General features: G+C 34.4%; 1 protein-coding gene across 1 annotated transcript; it reads left to right on the top strand.

The window, feature by feature from the left end:
• The first annotated feature begins 18,389 nt into the window (after positions 1-18,389).
• On the top strand, positions 18,390-18,854 carry LOC141680347 (uncharacterized). Its single transcript, XM_074486600.1, has one exon. The coding sequence runs from the start codon at positions 18,390-18,392 to the stop codon at positions 18,852-18,854; it is 465 nt and encodes a 154-aa protein (XP_074342701.1).
• Positions 18,855-19,993: the final 1,139 nt, after the last annotated feature.

Raw genomic sequence — 19,993 nt, 5'->3', positions numbered from 1 at the left:
CCCACAGACGACGCCGAATGTTATGGATTAAAAACCCAGGTATATAACTGCTGTATTTATTACTAAGGAACGTGAGCTTCGAGGCTCGATTTGACTGCTCTTGTGTTTCGTGACTCAATCTACCTTAACAAGATGCCTACGTACCTTGCTGATTGCCAAGGATCAAGTCAAAAAATGTAATTCTGATTTGTGGGGTGAGGCCCCTTATATAGATGTTGGGAGTCCTTGAATTGGACTTGGTATAGGAAACTTGGTGGTCAAGTCTCTGTATTAGAATGGACTTTGGAGTCCTAGGAAGTAGGAAGTTGATTCCTTATCCCATGAGGTTCCTTGGAGGCCAATCTACAAGGATTTATATTTCCACCAGGACTCATCTTAATAGCTGTTTTTCTCCTTTATTAATTAATTACGAAATTAATTAATATTCAGGGTTTTGGGCCTTCTTTGTTCCATTAGGCCTGATCTGGTCCATCAGGCCTGATCAATGTGTTAACCTTTTTGGTCTGAATATCATACATCTTCTTATTGGGCCTTGCAGCCCAAATCATGTATAATTAATACATCATTAACTATGTAATCAGGATTTATTTATTCCCTATCAATCTCATAAGTGAATTCTATATGAACATGAAAGTCTGTCGAAGGGATGATGGTGTCTATTTTGTTGAGTCTTATGTGCAAGGGTTAAATTTGAAAGTTGATAATAACTCTATCCATAAGGCCATGAGGTTAGGAAGCCATACTTTGCTAAAACCATGCATCAATATCTTTGATAAGTTTGTCTTTGATCAAAAGGAGTTTGAGTTGTATGCTGGTTTGTTCTGTGATGATGATGTGCCTTTGGGTCTTTGTGAGTCTAACTAGGGTATACACTTTAAATACTTCACACACTTCACACACACATATCAAAAACTAGCAGTCATACTTAGGGCAAACATTCTCCCTAAACCAAAACAAGATAGAGTTTTTAATATTGTTGATCTTAAGGTAATGTTTCAACTAGTAACTAATAAGGTTGAGTTTAACTTAAGCTATGTCATAATTTTGAACATGATAAATGGGTTTTATAAAGAATACAGGCCATATGCTTTGCTTATGACCTCTATGTTTGAAATTAATCAAGTTAAATAAGTCAAAACCTTTGCTAAGCAAATTGAATATTTTAATGTTGAAACCTTTTACCAAGATAAGGTCCCCTTGAGTGTGTGTAAGTCCCAACCTGTGAATCTGATTAAAATGCCTAAAATAGTTAATCTTGAGAAAACCAACAATGAGATTAAGTGCTAAAAGTGGAAATTAGCACTCTTAAAGTAATCAATCTTAAGTTGGTCAATAGGATTAATTACCTAGAAGAAAAGATTCTTAGGAAAGAGGCCTTACTTGAGGATTCTGAAGCAACCTCAAGAAGGCATGTGGGTGAGGAGGTAATTGAGCCTGTGACAGTTTGTGAGAAGGCTGATGAGATTGTTTGTGTTGGTAAAGGGAAGGATATAGTTGCTGGTGTTGGTCAAAAGGTTGATGAGTTTGTTGGTTTGGCAGATATTACTGTGCTACCTAATTTGTGTGAGACTAATGGAAATATGGGTTTCATTGATGTTAACAAATCTCCTGTCAAGGAGTAATCTGCACTGTGCTTACATAGATGCATCAAAATCTGTCATGTATATGTGTTATTATGATTTTGCTATTTCAATTGCTTTAAGTTTGTTTTTATTTTTGGTGAAAGAACCATAGTGATCCGGCCTGTTGATTTGCTACAGTTTGTCATGAATTAAAAATTTGGTACTATGTTGAGAATGAATGAAAATGCATCTGCTTGCCTTGTATTGGTATGTACTAAATAAAAATGATCTATACATTGTCATTGGCATATCCACATTCCAGTATTGTGTTATCAATATTTGTTTTTCTTAATTTGTGTCACTGTTTTCATAGACAAACTGAAAATTAAAGTTCTGCAACAACTTAGGTTAATTGAACAACTCATTGCATTATTTATAAAATCAGTTCAGTAATAATTGAGTAAGAAGAATGACCTATAAGTTTCAATTTATAGCCTCATTAGGTAAATCACAAGCTTAGTTACTTAATTAAGACCTATAACTATGATAAAACTAAGTGTGATTCATGATCTTTGCCTAAATGGACAATAACATTGGTTTGACACAAGATATAACAGCTTTCTAAATTCAAAATCTGAAAATATCTGCTTGCTACAATTATGATCAAACTAATTGCTGTTAAACTATTTTACAATTAAATTCAGTAAACTCTCACAAGTCTGCTACCCTCCTGCTCCATGTAATTTTGTTTCTATGTGGTTTTTAACCTAAAAAAAATAGAAGAAGATTCTTGGTCTAATACAGAGCATGAGTTCGATTGTTTATAATTGCTATATATTTGCAGAATTATGTGAACAGGTTTTAGCGTATCATCAATCAACATCAAGGTTAAATTCTGATGGATCAAATTTCTGATCTTAGCTAGATTTAGATAGTTGATTCCAGTATGTTAGGTTCAAATATATTTGTGAAAGTAAAAGTTATGTACACATTGCACAGTTTTATAAAAACTGTTATGAGACTTTGTATACTAACTTACTGACTATTCAAGACTAACCTACTAACTACTAACCCAGACGATGTTAAAATAAAAACATCCATATTTTAAGATCTCAAATTTGACTAACAAATAGCAAAATTGATGATCGGAAACAAGTTTGTTTTACCAAGATTACTCAAATGACATTCACAGTTTGTTTTTAACCCAAAAGGAAACCAAGAAATCTATTATCCAGAATAAAAATTTTGAGTTCAAACAAAACTGGTATTAAATTGAAAGAACAGAACTTTCTCTAAAAAAGGTACTGATATAAATTAAAATGGACAAAACATATGAAAACTGGTATTCAAAAACAAAAATGGTTAAAACATTTTGGATTAAAATCAAAAACAAAATTCTCACTGGAATAAAAATCAAAAATAGATTGAAAAAAAATTACCTATAAAACAATTTCAAGTACATCCAGTTTTGACACTCAAAAACAGTTCTACTTATATATGAACTAAATAAAGTGCAACAAAAAAATTTGATTAAAAAGAAGAGTTTTTAAGGGAAGCATAAGTTAGAAAAATGGTGATATTTTTTTTACACTTTCCCTAAAATGAAAACTTCTTGTTTAAAAGGGTAATAATACATTAAGGGGAAGCCATTTCTATACTCTTTTAACGATTCTTTTTGTTATTTTCCAAATAAAAGGGGAAGAAGAAATTAGACCCCCCAATTTGAAAATTTTAAAATATTCTTGCTAAAATGACATTAATTCTACATCAAAATTTATTCATCTAATAAGTTGTTCAGTTTTGCAGGAATTAAATTCAAGGGATATACAACAATACTTCTACCTTTAATATATTTATGTGAAAAATATATTTCAAAACACGTGCATACATTTAGGGGAAGCACACACTTAAAAAATTTTAAATTTTATGTTTTATTTTATAAATACCAAAAAGGGGAAGATTGAAAGGACATCTTCGATTAAATATTTATTTTAGTATTTGCATAATTTAACATAAAATTTAAAACACATATATCATCTCCAACTAGGCATGAATTTAATTGACATAATCAAAAGTGAAAAGCCATATCTAGAAAAATATTTTTAAAAATATTTTTCAAAATGTATTTATATTTTAAATATAAATATAAAAGATATTTCAATTTGCTGAAAATCAAAATACATACATTTTAAAGGAATATACTCCAAAGCAATGAGATCGTAAAAGAACTATCGGAAATATGATTTTTCTTAGGCTCTCTTGCAATATTAATTAGGCAACAAGTTTGAAAAAGGAATATCATAACTTGGATATTCTTTAGAAGGCTCATGCTAAATTTATTTCAAAAATAGATGGTTTTAAAAAGGGATAAAATATATATCTTTCACTCCATAAAATATTTATAAATCCAAAGATATATTTTTACACTCTTAGAAATTAATATTTGATAAAGGAATATTAATATCTCATTTTATCCCCCTCCTCATATTTTTTTAAAGTAATTTTCTCTCGTATCTCAAAAATATTATTTATCGGAGAAAAATACTTTTAAATACTTAAAAAATATTTCCCACACTCACAAATATTTTATATTTAAGGAAATATATTCTAAGTATTTATTTTAGACCAAACTGAGCCAACAGGGTCTATCTACTTTCATAAAAGATCGTTAATATTTTATTTGGAACTGAACCCTGATTTAATCATTTTAAATCCAAATAAAATAATTCCACTCGCTAGAAAATCTTGAAGCTTAAGATTTGTCACTTAAATGGTATTTTCTATGCATGGTTAAAGTTTCGTAAGTTTTAAAGAAATTTTGTCCGGGTGTAATTTTTCTGGGTGTTGACTAAGACTTCGACCGAGCGTTTGACCAAGCTACCTTTGACCAAAATTGACCAAAACTTGCAGATCATCATTTTATGATATTTAGGTAATTATCATATTTTTGGTTGTATTTATTAAATGGTTTACAAAGTCGTTATATATAATGGTGCTAATTACTTAATTAACTAAGTAATTAATGATTAATTGAAAAAGCTAAAATACATTATTATATAATTAATAGTTGCTGGGATTTTTCTTGTTTGTCCTATATGCAAGTTGCAAACTAACACACCTTATCCTCTGATAGGGATAAATAAATTCTGATTGTGTAATTAAATATTACACTAATTATAAATAATTTGGGCTGCTAGGCCCAATAAGAAGATGTATGACATTCAGACCAGAAAGGTTAATACATTGATCAAGCCTGATGGACCAGATCAGGCCTGATTGAACAAAGAAGGCCCAAAAACCCTGAATATTAATTAATTTCGTAATTAATTAATAAAGGTAAAATCAGCTATTGAAAAGAGTCCCAATGAGGACATAAATCCTTGCAGATTTACCTCTAAGGGACCTAGAAGGATAAGGAATCAGTTTCCTACTATTTAGGACTCCAAAGTCCATTCTAATTCAGATACTTGACCACCAAGTCTCCTATACCAAGTCCAGATCTAGGACCACCAACATCTATATAAGGAGTCTCACCCCACAGATCAGAACTACATTTTTTGGCTTGATTCTCTAATTCACAGAGATACATAGGCATCTCGTAAAGGCAGAATTAAGCTACGAAACACGAGAGCATCCATTAAAGGCCTTGAGCTCCCGAACCTTAGTAATAAATACAGCAAATAATAACCTTAGTTTTTTATCCATAACATCCTCCATGTCATCAATCCACACCACCCTCTTCATCCACCATTCAATTTAACTCAATCTCAACCACTCCCTTCAACTAAATCCTTCTATAAATAAACACCCACCCCCACCATTTTTACAAAAGCCAAGAGCTAAATAATTGCTGGGCATTTTCAAGAAGTATTCTCTCTACACACTCTCTAATATCCAAACCCAAATATTTTATCTCAAAAACCTCTCTCTTACAAATATATATCATATATTCAAGGTTTTTGATCTTTAAGCTTAGTTCCTCCAACCAAGCTCTATTGTCCCAAGAAAAGCTCATCCATACCACTTTCTTGCCTCCCGAAGGGATGCCCAAGTTCGACCAACAAGCCAAAATCCGGCCGAACCTCCGGCGAATTTTTTCGGCGAACTTTTCCGGCGAACTTTTCCGTTCATCTCTTAAAAATGGTAAACCTTTTAGCTTCCATCCGAGTCCTAACCGACCACTCTTAATATTCATATAAGAAGCTTAGTAACACTTTCTCTTCATCTCTACAAGCTCTTATATAGAATAACTTAAAACAAATCCGTACAAGGATTATTTTTTACAAATTATACACTTCTAAGCACGAAGTGATAATTTCAACAATGCTTGGTTTATATTCCTAACTAGCACCTTTAGTGTTTCGTGGGAATTATATTACAAAACTAGCATTTTATTCTTTAAACTTAAACGCACTTATTCTGGTCATATATTGATATATTTGTTATAATTGTTTAACAAGACTTAAGCGACTTCCCTTACTAACACCTTTAGTGTTCCGTGGGAAAAACTTAAGGCTTATATTATATGTATCTATATATACATATTTAATATATTTATCTAAAAGATTTAAGTGAATTCCCTTACCAGCACCTCTAGTGTTTCGTGGGAAAATCTTAAAGCTTTTAAGTAAATATAAATATATATATATATAATCGTATAAGAATTAAGCGATTTCCCTTACTAGCACCTTTAGTGTTTTGTGGGAAAAACTTAAAGCTTATATTGTATTATACAAATACACATATAAACTGTGCTAATATAATTTAAACTCCACTTTTATATTGTTTCGATATATTGTATTTAAATTACGCACCTTTTATTTTCTCGGCCAAATTTTTTATAAGTGCAAATAGTTAAAGAATAAGTGTAACATTCTCGATTTATAAAAGTCTACACACGACTATATTAAACGAGAAATTATTTTATCAAAGATCCGAAAGCTATAACGCTTCACTAAGGACTTGATATATTTATTACTTCGGAAATAAGATATATTATTCGAAACGAAGTAATACCAAATATACTTTAACAATCACTTAATCTAAAGAAAAGTATACATTAATATTCTTTTAAGAATATTTGTTAGTCATCCGATATAGTTAAGTGTATTACTAGTCCAAACTCTTTTAATCTATAACGGGTATTATTTCGTAGATATTGTCTTCTTCGTTTTGCAGTGAGGTGAAATATAGTGAGGTGATTCTCGTTCTAAGACCCAAGTCCTAGACACACTAACGGGGAGTTAGTAGTCTTTGCACCGTGAGGAAGAGGAAAGACCCAAGACCAACTACTGAGATCCAAGACCAGTAAAAGCTTAGAAGGACAAAGACTATACCAAGGGTTCTACATCAACTTTAAAGAAAGAACAGGGTGTTATTGTCTAAGATAGGTTCTGTAGGTTTACACTTTTATTTTGAGGTGGTAACCAGGAGTTATGCACCAAGACAAGTATTTGTGGGGTTGTAAAGGCTTCTCCGCCTACGTAAGGAGCAAGGTTATTTTAAGGGAAAACTCGGTTCCTGGAGAGGAGCTCGGGGACTAGACGTAGGGGTGAGCGAATCTATTAGAGGTCGCGAACCAGGATAAATCTCCCGTGTGGTATTTTCTTCCCTGTCTTTTATTTCTGTATATATAATCTGCATCGGTAAAATATTTAAAATGGGATAAATATTTTTAAAATGCCATAATAATTTTTAAATTGGTAATTAAGCTATTCAACCCCCCTTCTAGCTTAAAATAGCCCTTTTACGGGACTTAACAAGTCAGGATCCAGAAGAGCTTCATCAATTTTCTTAGGTTCTATTTGAGACAGAAAACATGCATGTAGGTACTCATTAGCAGTTGGACTCCTAGTCCTCACACCAGCAGTAGGATCACCAATAATTGCATCTCTAGTGTGACTCCTATCCCACTTCCTTGTATGAGTTTATTGACTTGTGCCTTCATTATTTTCTTCATTGTTGGTATGACTGCTGGATCCTTCTTCTCTTTCTCCCCTTGAGTTTGTGCTCTCAAATTCAGGTGTTTGAGATGAGTTTCCATTTTCATGATTTTCTTGTTGAGTAGTCTCTTCATTTAATGTCTGTTGTGCATCAACTTCATCTTCTCCATCAGAGTCACTATCAATGTTGAGGTTTTCAAATGCCAGGGCTTCAGCTTCATTATCATCAAGGCATTTCAAGCCTGGACATTTATCATCATCAAAGGTCACATCTTTGCTCTCCATAATCTTCTTTTGATCAATCACATAAACTTTGCAGGCTTTTCTTTCCAGTGAATATCCCAGAAAAATTGCTTCAAAAACCTTTGAGTCAAATTTTCCCACATATTCAAAGTTGTCTTTTAAAATGTAACACTTGCTTCCAAACACATGAAGATGCTTTACATTAGGCTTCCTCTTAGACATGATTGAGTAAGGTGACTTGCCATGTGCCTTGTTAATGAGATATTTGTTCTGAGTGTAACAAACAGTGTTAACAGCCTCTTTCCATAAACTTATTGGCAACTTGGCACCTTGCAACATTATCCTGGCAGCTTCAACCAATGTTCTATTCTTTCTCTCAACTACTCCATTTTGTTGAGGTGTCCTGGCAGCTGAGAATTCTTGAACAATGCTTTTGCCTTTGCAGAATTCACTTAATGTAGCATTTCTAAATTTAGTTTCATTGTCACTTCTCAATCTTTTCACACAATTATAATCTTCACCCTGTTTTTCTATCTTCTTGATATGCTCAATTATGATGTGTGGAGTTTTATCTTTAGAGTACATGAACTCTACCCAAGTGTATCTTGAGAAATCATCCACCATCACAAGTGCATATTTGTTCCTTGAAATTGATAAGACATTCACTGGTCCAAATAAGTCCATATGAATAAGTTGCAAGGATGCACTTATAGAATTCACAGTTTTTTACTTGTGACTAGATCTTTTCATTTTTCCTTTCTGACAAGCTTCACAAACTTCAACTTGAGCAAATTCCAGTTTGGGCATGTCTCTTACTAACTCCTTTTTGACTAAGGTGTTAATTGCCTTAAAATTCAAGTGAGACAGCTTCGTATGCCATAGCTTGCTTTGTTCTTCTAATGCCTTGGTGTAGAAGCAGCAAATACCATCATTATTTGTTGAGTCCAAGTCTGCAACAAACAAGCTTCCTTTCCTTACTCCTTTTAGAGAAACTTCACTAGTTTTCTTGCTGGTAAAAGTGCATTCTTCTTTGTTGAATAGAACTTCAAAGCCTTTGTCTGCAAATTGGCTAACACTGAGAAGATTCACTTCAAGACCAGCTACTAGTGCTACATCATCAATGACAACTTTTTCAGAAACAATTTTGCCATTACCCATTATGAATCCTTTGCTGTAGTCTCCAAAGGTCACCAATGGGCCAGCTTTCTCCTCAAACTGTGATAGCAGGGCCTTATCGCCTGTCATATGTCTGGAACATCCACTGTCAATGATCCATACGACTTTCTTCACTTTGCCCTGCACACAATGAGATTTAGTAGTGTTTAGGGACCCAAACAGTGTTGGGTACTTTCTTCTTGTTAACTGATTTGGCAGAAGTAGAGTGAGTTGTTTCAGATAAAATAGAGTTCAATGATTGTTGTGCATTTTCCCTTTTTGATGTAAACTCAATTTTTATTTCTTTAAGGTCTACTCTCAGTTTGTGGAAACTCTTCATCACTTTCAAGTTGCAAGGGATGTAGTCAAACTTATCACAGAATGAGTAGGGATCATTTAAATCTGCTTCATTCTATTTGCAAGCTCCTTCAGTTGGCTTACTAACAACCTTTTTACAAAGGTGAGTTAGATGATTTGTAGAACCACATTTTCACACTTCTTTCCAGGAGCATCTGCAACATAAGTCAGATCATTGCTTTTGTTTATCCCTATTCTCCCATTTCTATTTTTATTCTTCCTTCTTGCATCTTCAATCTTTATTTCTTTGACATGAGTCTTGGTGCTTTGATTGTCCATGAGATTTTCTTCAGCTATGGAAGATTGAGTTGAATTTGCATTTTTCTTTTCATTATCCTCATCGGCAATTTCTTGCTTGATGACCAATTCTTCTTCACTGAAGTTTACTTCACAAGCCTTGAACACAGGTGACCCAAGCTTTTTCAGTATTGCTGGAACATTTTCATTCTCTGTTTCTTTTCCTTTGTCCCTTATGTTTTTCTTTTTGCTGTTCAAGGTATCATAATCAAGACCAATAGCAATGTTTGCACATGGTTTATTTTTCTCATGTTACTGACAAGCCAATTCAGATACATTTTTGAAGGACTTCAACTTTACTTCATTTTTCTCCAGTTTTTCCCTTAGCACAGCCTCAATCTCATTTGCACACTTGAGCTTGTTCTTCAGATAATCATTTTATTGTTTCAGGGCTTCAAGCCCCATTATCAATAATTTAGTTCCTTGTTTTTCATTCTCAAGCTTCTTATTCAACTTTGTTAATCTGTTAACTTCTTCATTAGCAGCAACCATGCTTGTGTGGAAGTGAAACATTTATGTGCTCATCTTCTCAACAGTTTCCTTATATTGATTCACATTTAAATCAGTGGAGGTAAGAGTTGGTACCTGTGATTTAGATGAGGATTATTCTTTTTGCTTTAAGGCCATGAGTGCATAGTTTCCAAGTTCAATATAAGCTTTACTGTTTCCTCAGAAGAGCTTCATACTTTGCTTCAAGTTCAAGATAAGCTCTATCTTTTTTAGCCTTCTTGGGTTTCCTGCATTCTGTAGCAAAGTGGCCAAGTTCATCACAATTGAAGCACCTTATCTTAGATCTGTCAACATATCCAGTTTTGTAGCCATTCTTGCTATCAAAATTGTACTTCCCTTTTTCCTTCCAGCTGGTGTCTTTTTTGAAAGATTGTCCTTTATTCTTGAAGTATCTTGGCTTCTTTACTCTAATATTAGAGAATTTCCTAGCCAAATAGGCCATTGACTGATCTAGCTCATCCAGTTCTTCAAGAGTATAGAACTCATCTTTTGCCAATTCTCGAATGACTTGTTCCTGGGAATCATTTGTTCTTTGCTCACTTGCTGAGGCAAATGGAGTTTGAGAACTTGGTTCATCATTGGATGTTTGACTTTCATTTACAATTAAAGCACTTGAGCCATCCACAACATATCCTTGGCTGGATCTCAATGATTATCTTTGAATCATCTCTAGTTCAGATGTTTTGAGAATTCCATATAGAACTTCCAGTGTTATTCTGCATAAGTCTCTTCCTTCCCTGATTGCTGAGATTTTCTGTTCCAAATGATCAAGGAGAGTAAACAAGAACTTTAGATTCACTTCTTCAACTTCATAGTATTTGTCATGAAGTTTCAAGTCATTTATCAGCTTATTGAATCTTTCAAACACATCAGTAATGCTTTCCTTTGGCTTAGCCATGAAATCCTCATACTGTGAAATTAGTATCCTTCTTTGATTTGATCTAACTTCCTCAGTTCCCTCACAGAGTATCTCAATCTTTTCCCATATTTGCTTGACAGTGTCACAGTTGACAATGTTGTTGTATATTACATTGTCAAGTGACTCAATCAAAATTAATTGCAAGCTGCTATCCAGGGAAACTTTCTCTTTTTCAGGATCAGTATACTCAGCAAGATCTTTTGGAGCATAAAGAGCTGGGATAATCCTGTCTCCATATGTAGATTCCTCAATTCTAACAGTAGGAATGAAAGGTCCATCCTTGAGGATCTGAATATAGAGTGGATTGGCCATCTTGATAAACAACATCATTTTCTTTTTCCAAAGAGTGTAGTTAGCTTTGTCAAAGGTAGGAATTTTGATGCTACTGATTTTCTGTGTATTCATTTTTCCAAAATCTTGAATCTGTTTACTTTCAGACTTTGCTCTGATACCACTTGTTAGGAAATGAATAACACACAGAGGGGGGGGGTGAATGTGTTTTACTATTTTTGAGATTTTCTTGAATGTTTATGGTTGAACAAAGTAAATTAATTCTTGTAGTGAAATGTGTTCATGCAGAATTTAAACTTGCAGAAAAATAAAGAACACAGATCTTGTTTTGCTATAAAATTTCTAGGCTCTTTGTTGATAAATAGCTTAGCTTCTCCTTAAGAGTGTTACAAGAAATTTTAACTAAATTGTTACAACTGAATAAGGACCAGTGTTAACTTTATAACTTAGTTAACTGCTGGTTTACACAGTGTATAATAAGACATGCTATTAGCTTTTCTAAACTGTCACTTGTCATTTTAGTTTATAGAAAAACAGATCTTCCATTTCTGGCTTATCATATCTTTAGCATCCCGTGTTCACTCTAATCTTTCTTTGTCTAGTTAATCTTTACCATTGATCTTGCACATTCTTCAAGCTGCTTTTTGTAGACTTGTAAATCCAGCTGTTGAATTGTTTGTTGATTATTTATCTTGGATATTGAACTGATTTGCAGCCTTGTACTTTGAGATTGTACATCGAGATCTCCAGTTTAGGTCTATAGAACACTTGACATCTCGATAAGTATATTGGCTTATCGAGATCTCTAGTACTCTATATCTAGTTTGGCTTGTAGAGGTCTTCAGTTCTCTATAAGAGAATTTTGTCTTGTCGAGATCTCTAGTCTTCACATCTTCACTTTGACTTATCGATAACTCTTAGTTCTCTAGTGGCTTCTTGACTTGTCAATTTCTCAGAGTTCTCTAGTCAAATTAACTTGTCGAAATCTCAGAATCCTCTAGTAAATTTTAACTTGTCGATATCTCTGAATTCTCTAGTGAATTTTGATTTATCGATATCTCTGAGTTCTCTAGTGGAACTTGACTTATCGATAACTTAGAGTTCTCTAATGAATGTAGACTTGTCGATAACTCTGAGTTCTCTAGTGAAGAAATGACTTGTCGATATCTCCAATCTTCATGTCTTCAATTTGTCTTGTCGATATCTTTCTGAGTTCGCTAGTAGTCGATAAGCCATTCTGGAGTTCTCGAATCACTTCTTTATAACATTAAATCTGTGACTTATAGAGATCTTGACTTAGAGTATTTTTCTCCAAACAGATTTATTCAACTCCAAGCTTCTTCAAAATTCTTCTGAGGCATGATCTTCTTGATCTTCTTCCAAATAGAATCCTTAGGCTTGATACTGTTTCAGGAAAAAGACTCCAGTCTGCTCCTTTGCATTTTTACAGACTTTAAATGTTACAAGTACAAAATACAGACTAAGATAACAACACAACTTACTTAGGGTTGGACCCAAGCTTAGCTGATTACCACAACTAACAGTTCATTAATCTCCTCCTTAGATCAAATGTCCATTTGGCTTGCTTCATACTTTGATCAGGGACACTAATGATATTGTTATCTCCAGTGATCTTTGACATCATCACTTATATTTTACAATCTCTCATTAGAGCTGCAAACGAGTGCGTGATTTGAAGGGAATGAATATGCTTGAATGTGTTGAGGATAAAGGGGCGGTAAAGAGACAACTTAGTAATGGAGGGATGCTTAATGGAAAGAGATGGAATGAGAGAGACCAGGGAATTAAAATGCTTGGAGATACTCGAGCAATGACCTAGTAGTTTAATATTATCAAGAGAGTTGTATTTGTCATCATTTTCACTGGTGCTACAGCTGAGTTTTTTGAATTATTCTGCTTGTGGAGGTCGAAGTATGTAGGACTAAGGAGGACTACGACAAAGCACCGGACTAATGTAAACTTGAGCTACATCGGGGTTAATACTGACATGATAAAGTTTAGTCTAACAGAAGTAGGGGACATGCGTAATGTTTAGTTGCTGTTACTATTTTTGAGAACTTTATAACATTTAAAGTGTTGTTTAATTGCACTCGAATTTTTAATTTATTTTAGGTGTTGCTGAATTCAACCTTTGGGTTAGATCTTAATATCTGTAGGTTGAGATTTTAATGAACCGGCAATAATTCATGAACTTTGTTAGATTTTATAAAATTCATGGATTGTTTAAAGTCTACATGGACTTGGATATTGATTTTTAAATTCTATACAAATTTTAAGAGCATATTTTAATGAATTTATTTATCAAGATTTTGGGGAACTTCATAAAACTCATATGAATTTTATTGGATTGATTTATTAATATTTGGTGACATTTCCTTTCACACAACATTGAAAAATTATACATCCGCGCTGCACTAGTCTAGTGTCAATTAGGGCTGGAAAAATTGAACTCGACCCGATAACCCGGCACGAATATGGCCTGAAAAAATATGAGTTAGGGTTGGGGGTTTTCGTGTTCGAGTCGAATTCGGGTTGACTCATAATTGACTCAAAAAATTCGGGTCATTTTTGAGTTTGGTTCGAGTGACCCGAAATCTACCATAATATATTAATAAATATAATATTATAATTAAGTTTTATATACAACATATATCTTTATTTATAATTATAAGTCCAAAATCCAAACCCATTAAAAGCCCAAAGACTCCAAACCTTACTTTCTATTCTCTCATCGCCGCCTCTCATTTTCCATTTCTCTCTCGCCACTCTCAAGTCCCAATTCGACCTACTTCAAAGCACTTCAGTAAGTTCGTCTTTATCACTTATTAATTATATAGATATATATCTATGTTTAAATATTTGTAATTGATTGTATTGTTTCTATTATATGTATATGCATATGGAAAATGGTGATGAAAATAGAGGCTTAAATCCAGAAATTGAAAATGAAGACGGTGATGATGATGTTCAAGAACTCTCTCCGGCGAGGGAAAATGTTGAAACTAGCTGTGCACTGAGCAGAAGGTGATGTAAATCTGATGTGTGGAACTTTTATGACATGCTTATGTTGCTACCCAACAAAAAACAGCGATGTAAGTGTAAGAAATGTGGTACTACTTATAGCGACTCGTATATTTTTGTATTATTTAAATATATAATTATTGAATAAATAAATAAATAAAATATGTGTATGAGTTCTGTCAGCTGGCTATTATTTTGTTATTAAATATATGTGATTATTGGTGTTCGAGGATTATTTGTGTAATTAATTGTTGAGCTGTGTTGTTTTATTTTTATATTTAAAAGTAATTTTATTTAAGATTTATTTTCATAAATACGTGGATTATCTCTAAAACCGTTTTTATTGCTTTATAATTTTATTTATAATTTTTAGGAATTTATAAAATTTAGAAATCAATATTTCATTAATTATTTATCCCTGAATGATTTTATGATTGTATTTTAGTATAAATTCGATATTAAAATCAGAAATGTTTGAAAAATTATGAATTCATATTTTATTAAGTTTGAAATATTTCGAGAATTTTTTTAAATTATTTCGAAAATTTTTGGAATTAAATTCACCTGGGCGTAGGTTCGTTTAATCGTTAAATGCGGGTATTAGTTGCGTTTTAAAAATGATTTAAAAATTTCAAGAATTTTATAATATTAATTTTAAGTTATTTCGAGATTTTTAACGTTATTTTCATGAATGGTCGAGTTATTTTTACCCGTTAAATGCTCGTTAAATCGATAAATTACGATTCGAATTTAGCTTTAATCAGATAAGGATCACAACTTTTATCAATTAATTTCTTCCCCTTTCTGTTGTCTCTCTCCCGAACATCTCACAGTCTCTCCTCTCAATCTCGATTTTGTCTCTCTTAATATCTCTCCTCTCCCTTCTCTTTCACTCTCCATGTGCTCCTTTTCCCCCTCTCTCGATAGTCTCGATTCCTGGTAAATCCTCCTTTGTTGTCGCCGTGTTGTGGTCGCCACCCTTCTCCACTCCGGCGAGATGGTATCGCGTGTGCTACTATCTGTGTGTCTAGACCCCCCACGTGTGTGTATTTATCTGTATGTGTGTGTATCGTGTCATGTGTGTGTGTATCGTGTAGTGTGTGTGTGTTTCAAGATAGTGATGGCTGTGGTTTTGCGGCTGTTGCTCTGTTTTCCGGTCAATTATTCTGGCTTCTTATGCTGTGTTCCGATTGGGATTGTTTGGTTACTGTTGGAAATATTTTATTTAATTTCCGCAGAAACTATTTGATTATTATTTATGAAATAAAATATTTTGTGCGAGAATTGTTAGTAATTAGTCGGTGAAATCCGCGTAGGACGCTCGATATAAACGAGAACCCGCGAATTTTACCGTCGTCGACGATAAGCCACGGCAAGCCGACAGTGGACTATGATGATATAATCTGAGTCCAACGAATAAAAACGTAAAAAATTGGATAATAATAATTAATAACTGAATTGTATCTGTGATTGAGAATTTTAAATTTTGGATTATTGCGATTGTTGTTGTTGATTTGACGTCGAATTGTTTCGCCGGTTTAGTCCGATAAATAGAGGAAATGCTGCCCGATTTCCGAGAAATCAAATTACGGAAGTACGGGAACGTATCCTGTAATCATTGGGACATCGGACGATTATGTATATATATATTATACAAAATCTGATTGTATGTCGTGGTGAAATATTTTGCTAAAAATAACCAATAACCCTAATTTCCAAAAAATGACGGGTATACGTATTTTCTGATACTGAATATCAAACCGACTTTCGAGGACGTGAACCCTAATTGATACGTGTGTTATAATAATGTGTATATTACGAGTCGGGTTTTGTTAACATACGAGTAGATTGTTAGCGAGGATATGTCAAACATATTCGTACGTCTAATTTAGGGTATTTCGGTTCTGTACGTTCCAATCGAAATCCCAAGCATCCCGGTCGGTGTAAAGCTAGCCAGTAATAGCTATTAACGTGTATTGAGGCAAGTACCCGTGACTATATCTTTATGGTTCAGTAATATATAAATAATTATTGATTAAAATTACGTACTGGAACATAACATTTTAAGTTACGTATTCCCCGTGTTTAAAAATGTTTTGTTAACTTATGTTTTGGGGGAACCGCAATTTCTGAAAATGCCTATCTCTAAATTGTGAATAAATTGAAAATTGTTTGGGAAGGTGTGAAGTAATAGAACTGTTTTGAAAGAGATAGGTAAGTGGTTTGAAATCTGGATAAAATAGATCAGATAACTGGATGAGCATGCGCGAGGGCCCGTAACGGCCAGGAAGATAGCGTAAGAGGCTAAGTTGGTTGCGCACCCTATTTAAACCACTTAGTCCAGCGTCATAGAGACCTAGTTAGTCTCTGAGTTCCGGAACATGTTTTATGGGATGGCAGATGGAGCCGTCCGATGGAGATAGCCTGATCAGCCGTCTCATCGGGGATCATCGAATATATATATATATATATATATATATATATATATATATATATATATATATATATATGAGCGAGATTTTGTGGTTCCCGTAACGGAACAAATGATTTTAGTTCCCCGTAACGGGATAAATGGTTTTATGGTTCCTGTAATGGAACAAATGATTTGGAATTGAAAATAGCATGCTAAAATTGAACTCTGGTATTTGCACAACACACAACTGATATTATGGTTTTGCAAGGCATGCTAGTTATTGATATCTAGTTTATACCTGGTTTACTTGTTTTTATAAACGAGTTATGATTACTGTTCCTATAACTGTTTATCATAAACTGTTTTACTTGTTATTCATATAGCGGTACTGCTGAGCGATTGATCGCTCACCTTTGCAAAATGTTTCGTATATCTTATATTGCAGATGCCTAGGAGATCCTTCTGTCATAGGCAGGGCTAGATTCCGGTTCCTCCTGTATTGAGCTCCTCTGAGTTTGTTGTGTCAGACCAGGTAAGGTCTGTGAGTTGCTGTAGAAAGTTAGATGTGTTAGGCTGTTTTAAATAAGTTGGTTTGTATTAAGTGTGTAACCTAAATTATACTTGAACCTGGAAAAGATCTTGTGAAAGGGTTGTTTATATTGAAATAAAAATGAGTTGATTGTATTATTATTGTAGTTTGATCTTGTTAGTGACGTCAACTCCTGACCCCGGGGTTGAGGCCGTCACAGGTTGGTATCAGAGCTACAGGTTTAAGTCTCTGATTTAGGCTAGGAATTGAGTTAGAAAGGCGTAGAATTAGTGTTTAAAGGTGTGAGTCAGCTACTCATATAGAGGATTAAGTTTAAGAGTTCAGTCGAGGGTTCGAAGGCGTAACCCTGGCATATATTGAGTTATACTTGGAACTGCCATGATCTTTAGCGTGTCTCCCTTGTGTATGTGCTACTGGCATCAGCCGATAGAGGTTTTAGTTATTCCTCTCGCGAGAACAAGTCTGATCATGTGATTCAGTTAGTATGTGGCGATAGTAGTCAACGGCTGTTATGATAATTGGCTTATGCTGTTAGTATTGCACTGTTATTACTGTTGTTACTTTTATTATTGTATTTGTTATTGATTTTGTTAAATTTAGCCCCTCATTACCGTCGGACCCCAACTAAATGAGGATGGGATATTTTATTACGGCAACATTCTCTTGACACATGAAAATGTTGCTACCCGGGGGCAATTTTTATACTAAGACCATTTGTTGTGTTTCAAGAGAATGCTACCCAAGAAGAATATCCCGTCCAATTCCTCTAATAGAGACTCTGATGGGGGCCAGTCATGAATGAGTTGCTAGATTTGTTGCGCCAACAGTCTAACCAAATGGCTCAGCAGCAAGAACAATTTCAACAACAGCAGCAACAATTTCTGCAACAGCAGCAGTTCATACAACAGCAGCAACAACAAATCCAACAACAACAATTGCAGTTTCAAAAAAAACCTCAACAAAGAGTGGTGAACCAAACTGTTAGTTTTAAATCTTTTCAGTCGGTGAAGCCCCTAGAGTTTAAGGGTGAAGTGGACCCAATTGTTGCCAGAATTTGGCTAAAGGAGATGGAAAAGCCTTTACTCTTATGCAAGTAAGTGATAATCTCATGTCAGACTATGCGAGTTATTTTCTGAAGGGGGAAGCAAATTATTGGTGGGAATCCACTTGTTCCTTGGAAGAAGAGGGTCCTGTTCCGTGGACCAGGTTTACAGAGTTGGTTTTGGAAAAGTATTTTCCGGATTATTTGCAAAATCAGTTGGAGGTTGAGTTTTTGGAATTGGAGCAGGGTGAAAAGAGTGTGGCGGAATATGAAGCTAAGTTTATAGAATTGGCCCGATTGGTACATGTGTATGTGAGTACTGAAACTCAGAAAGCGAAAAGGTTCCAGCAAGGATTGAAGTCTGAAATCCGCAGTGGAGTTGTACCTTTACAACTCAAAACATATCCCTTTATAGTTCAGGCCGCTCTTATAATTGAAAGTGATCAGAAGTTGGATGTCAAAGAAAAGGGTGATAAGAAGAGAAAGTCTGAAGGTACTACTGATGAGACAAATCCAGGAGGATCTGGTTAGAGGTTTTAGAAGCGATTTGGCCAAAATAGGAATAAAAGATTTAGAAGACAGACTTTTCCTTAGGCCAGGCCTATTACCACTTCAGTTGCCTCCACTCCAACCCAGTCAGCAAATCTAGCGGTGGATTATAAGATATGTGGCAAGAAACATAGCGGTATGTGCAGAAGGGATGTTCAGTGTTTTAAATGTCATCAGAAGGGTCATTATGCATCGAAGTTCAACTCAGAGAAACCCGTATTTACTTGCTATAACTGTGGTAAGGTTGAACATCTTTCTAAGAATTTTAGGACTCTTACTCAAGGTAGTGTATCTCAAGGACCAGCATACAGCACAGCTAGAGCCTGAACCTTCAAGATGAACAAGAGATCCAATGCTCAGGATTCAGATGTGGTTGCAGGTACGCTCTCTCTCAATTCTGTACCTGTTAAAGTTTATTCGATTCAGCTGCATCTAAGTTCTTTATATCAAAACAATGTGTGAATAAAATGGATTTAATGTTATAAGACCTGGCGGAACCTTTGACTATAGAAGTAGCTAATCAGGATAGAGTTTCAGTGAGTCAATTTTGCCCTAAGTGTCAATTGGAAATCCACGGGCATTCTTTTTCGGAGGACCTGATACCCTTCGAGATAGGAAAGTTCAATGTAATTTTAAGAACGGATTGGTTGTCCCAATATAAGGCAAATATTGACTGTAGGAAGAAGTAGATTGTGATGCTTACAAAGGATAATACCAAAGTAAACTATCAAGGACAAAGGCAAGAAAAGAAATTTCTCTCGATATTAAAGGAAAAGAAACTGCTAAGACAAGGGTGCGAGGATTACCTAGCCCATATAGTAGACATTGAGAAAAAGGTACCTAATCTGGACAAAATTCCAATAGTGAGGGAATTTTTAGACGTCTTTCCAGATGAGTTGCCAGGATTGCCACCAGATCGTGAGATCGAGTTCTCTATTGACCTAATTCCTAGAGCAGAACCAGTTTTAAAGGCTCCATATCGTATGGCCCCAGTAGAGATGAAAGAACTTGCTAAGCAACTTCAGGAACTATTGGATAAAGGTGTGATTAGGCCAAGTGTATCCCTGTGGGGTGCACCAGTGCTATTTGTGAAGAAAGAGGACGGAAGTATGAGGTTGTGC

The sequence above is a fragment of the Apium graveolens genome, chromosome 8, assembly GCF_009905375.1.
Source record: "Apium graveolens cultivar Ventura chromosome 8, ASM990537v1, whole genome shotgun sequence".
Lineage (NCBI taxonomy): Eukaryota > Viridiplantae > Streptophyta > Magnoliopsida > Apiales > Apiaceae > Apium > Apium graveolens.
The sequence above is the reverse complement of the archived record's forward strand: the minus strand, read 5'-3'. Positions and strand labels throughout refer to the sequence as shown.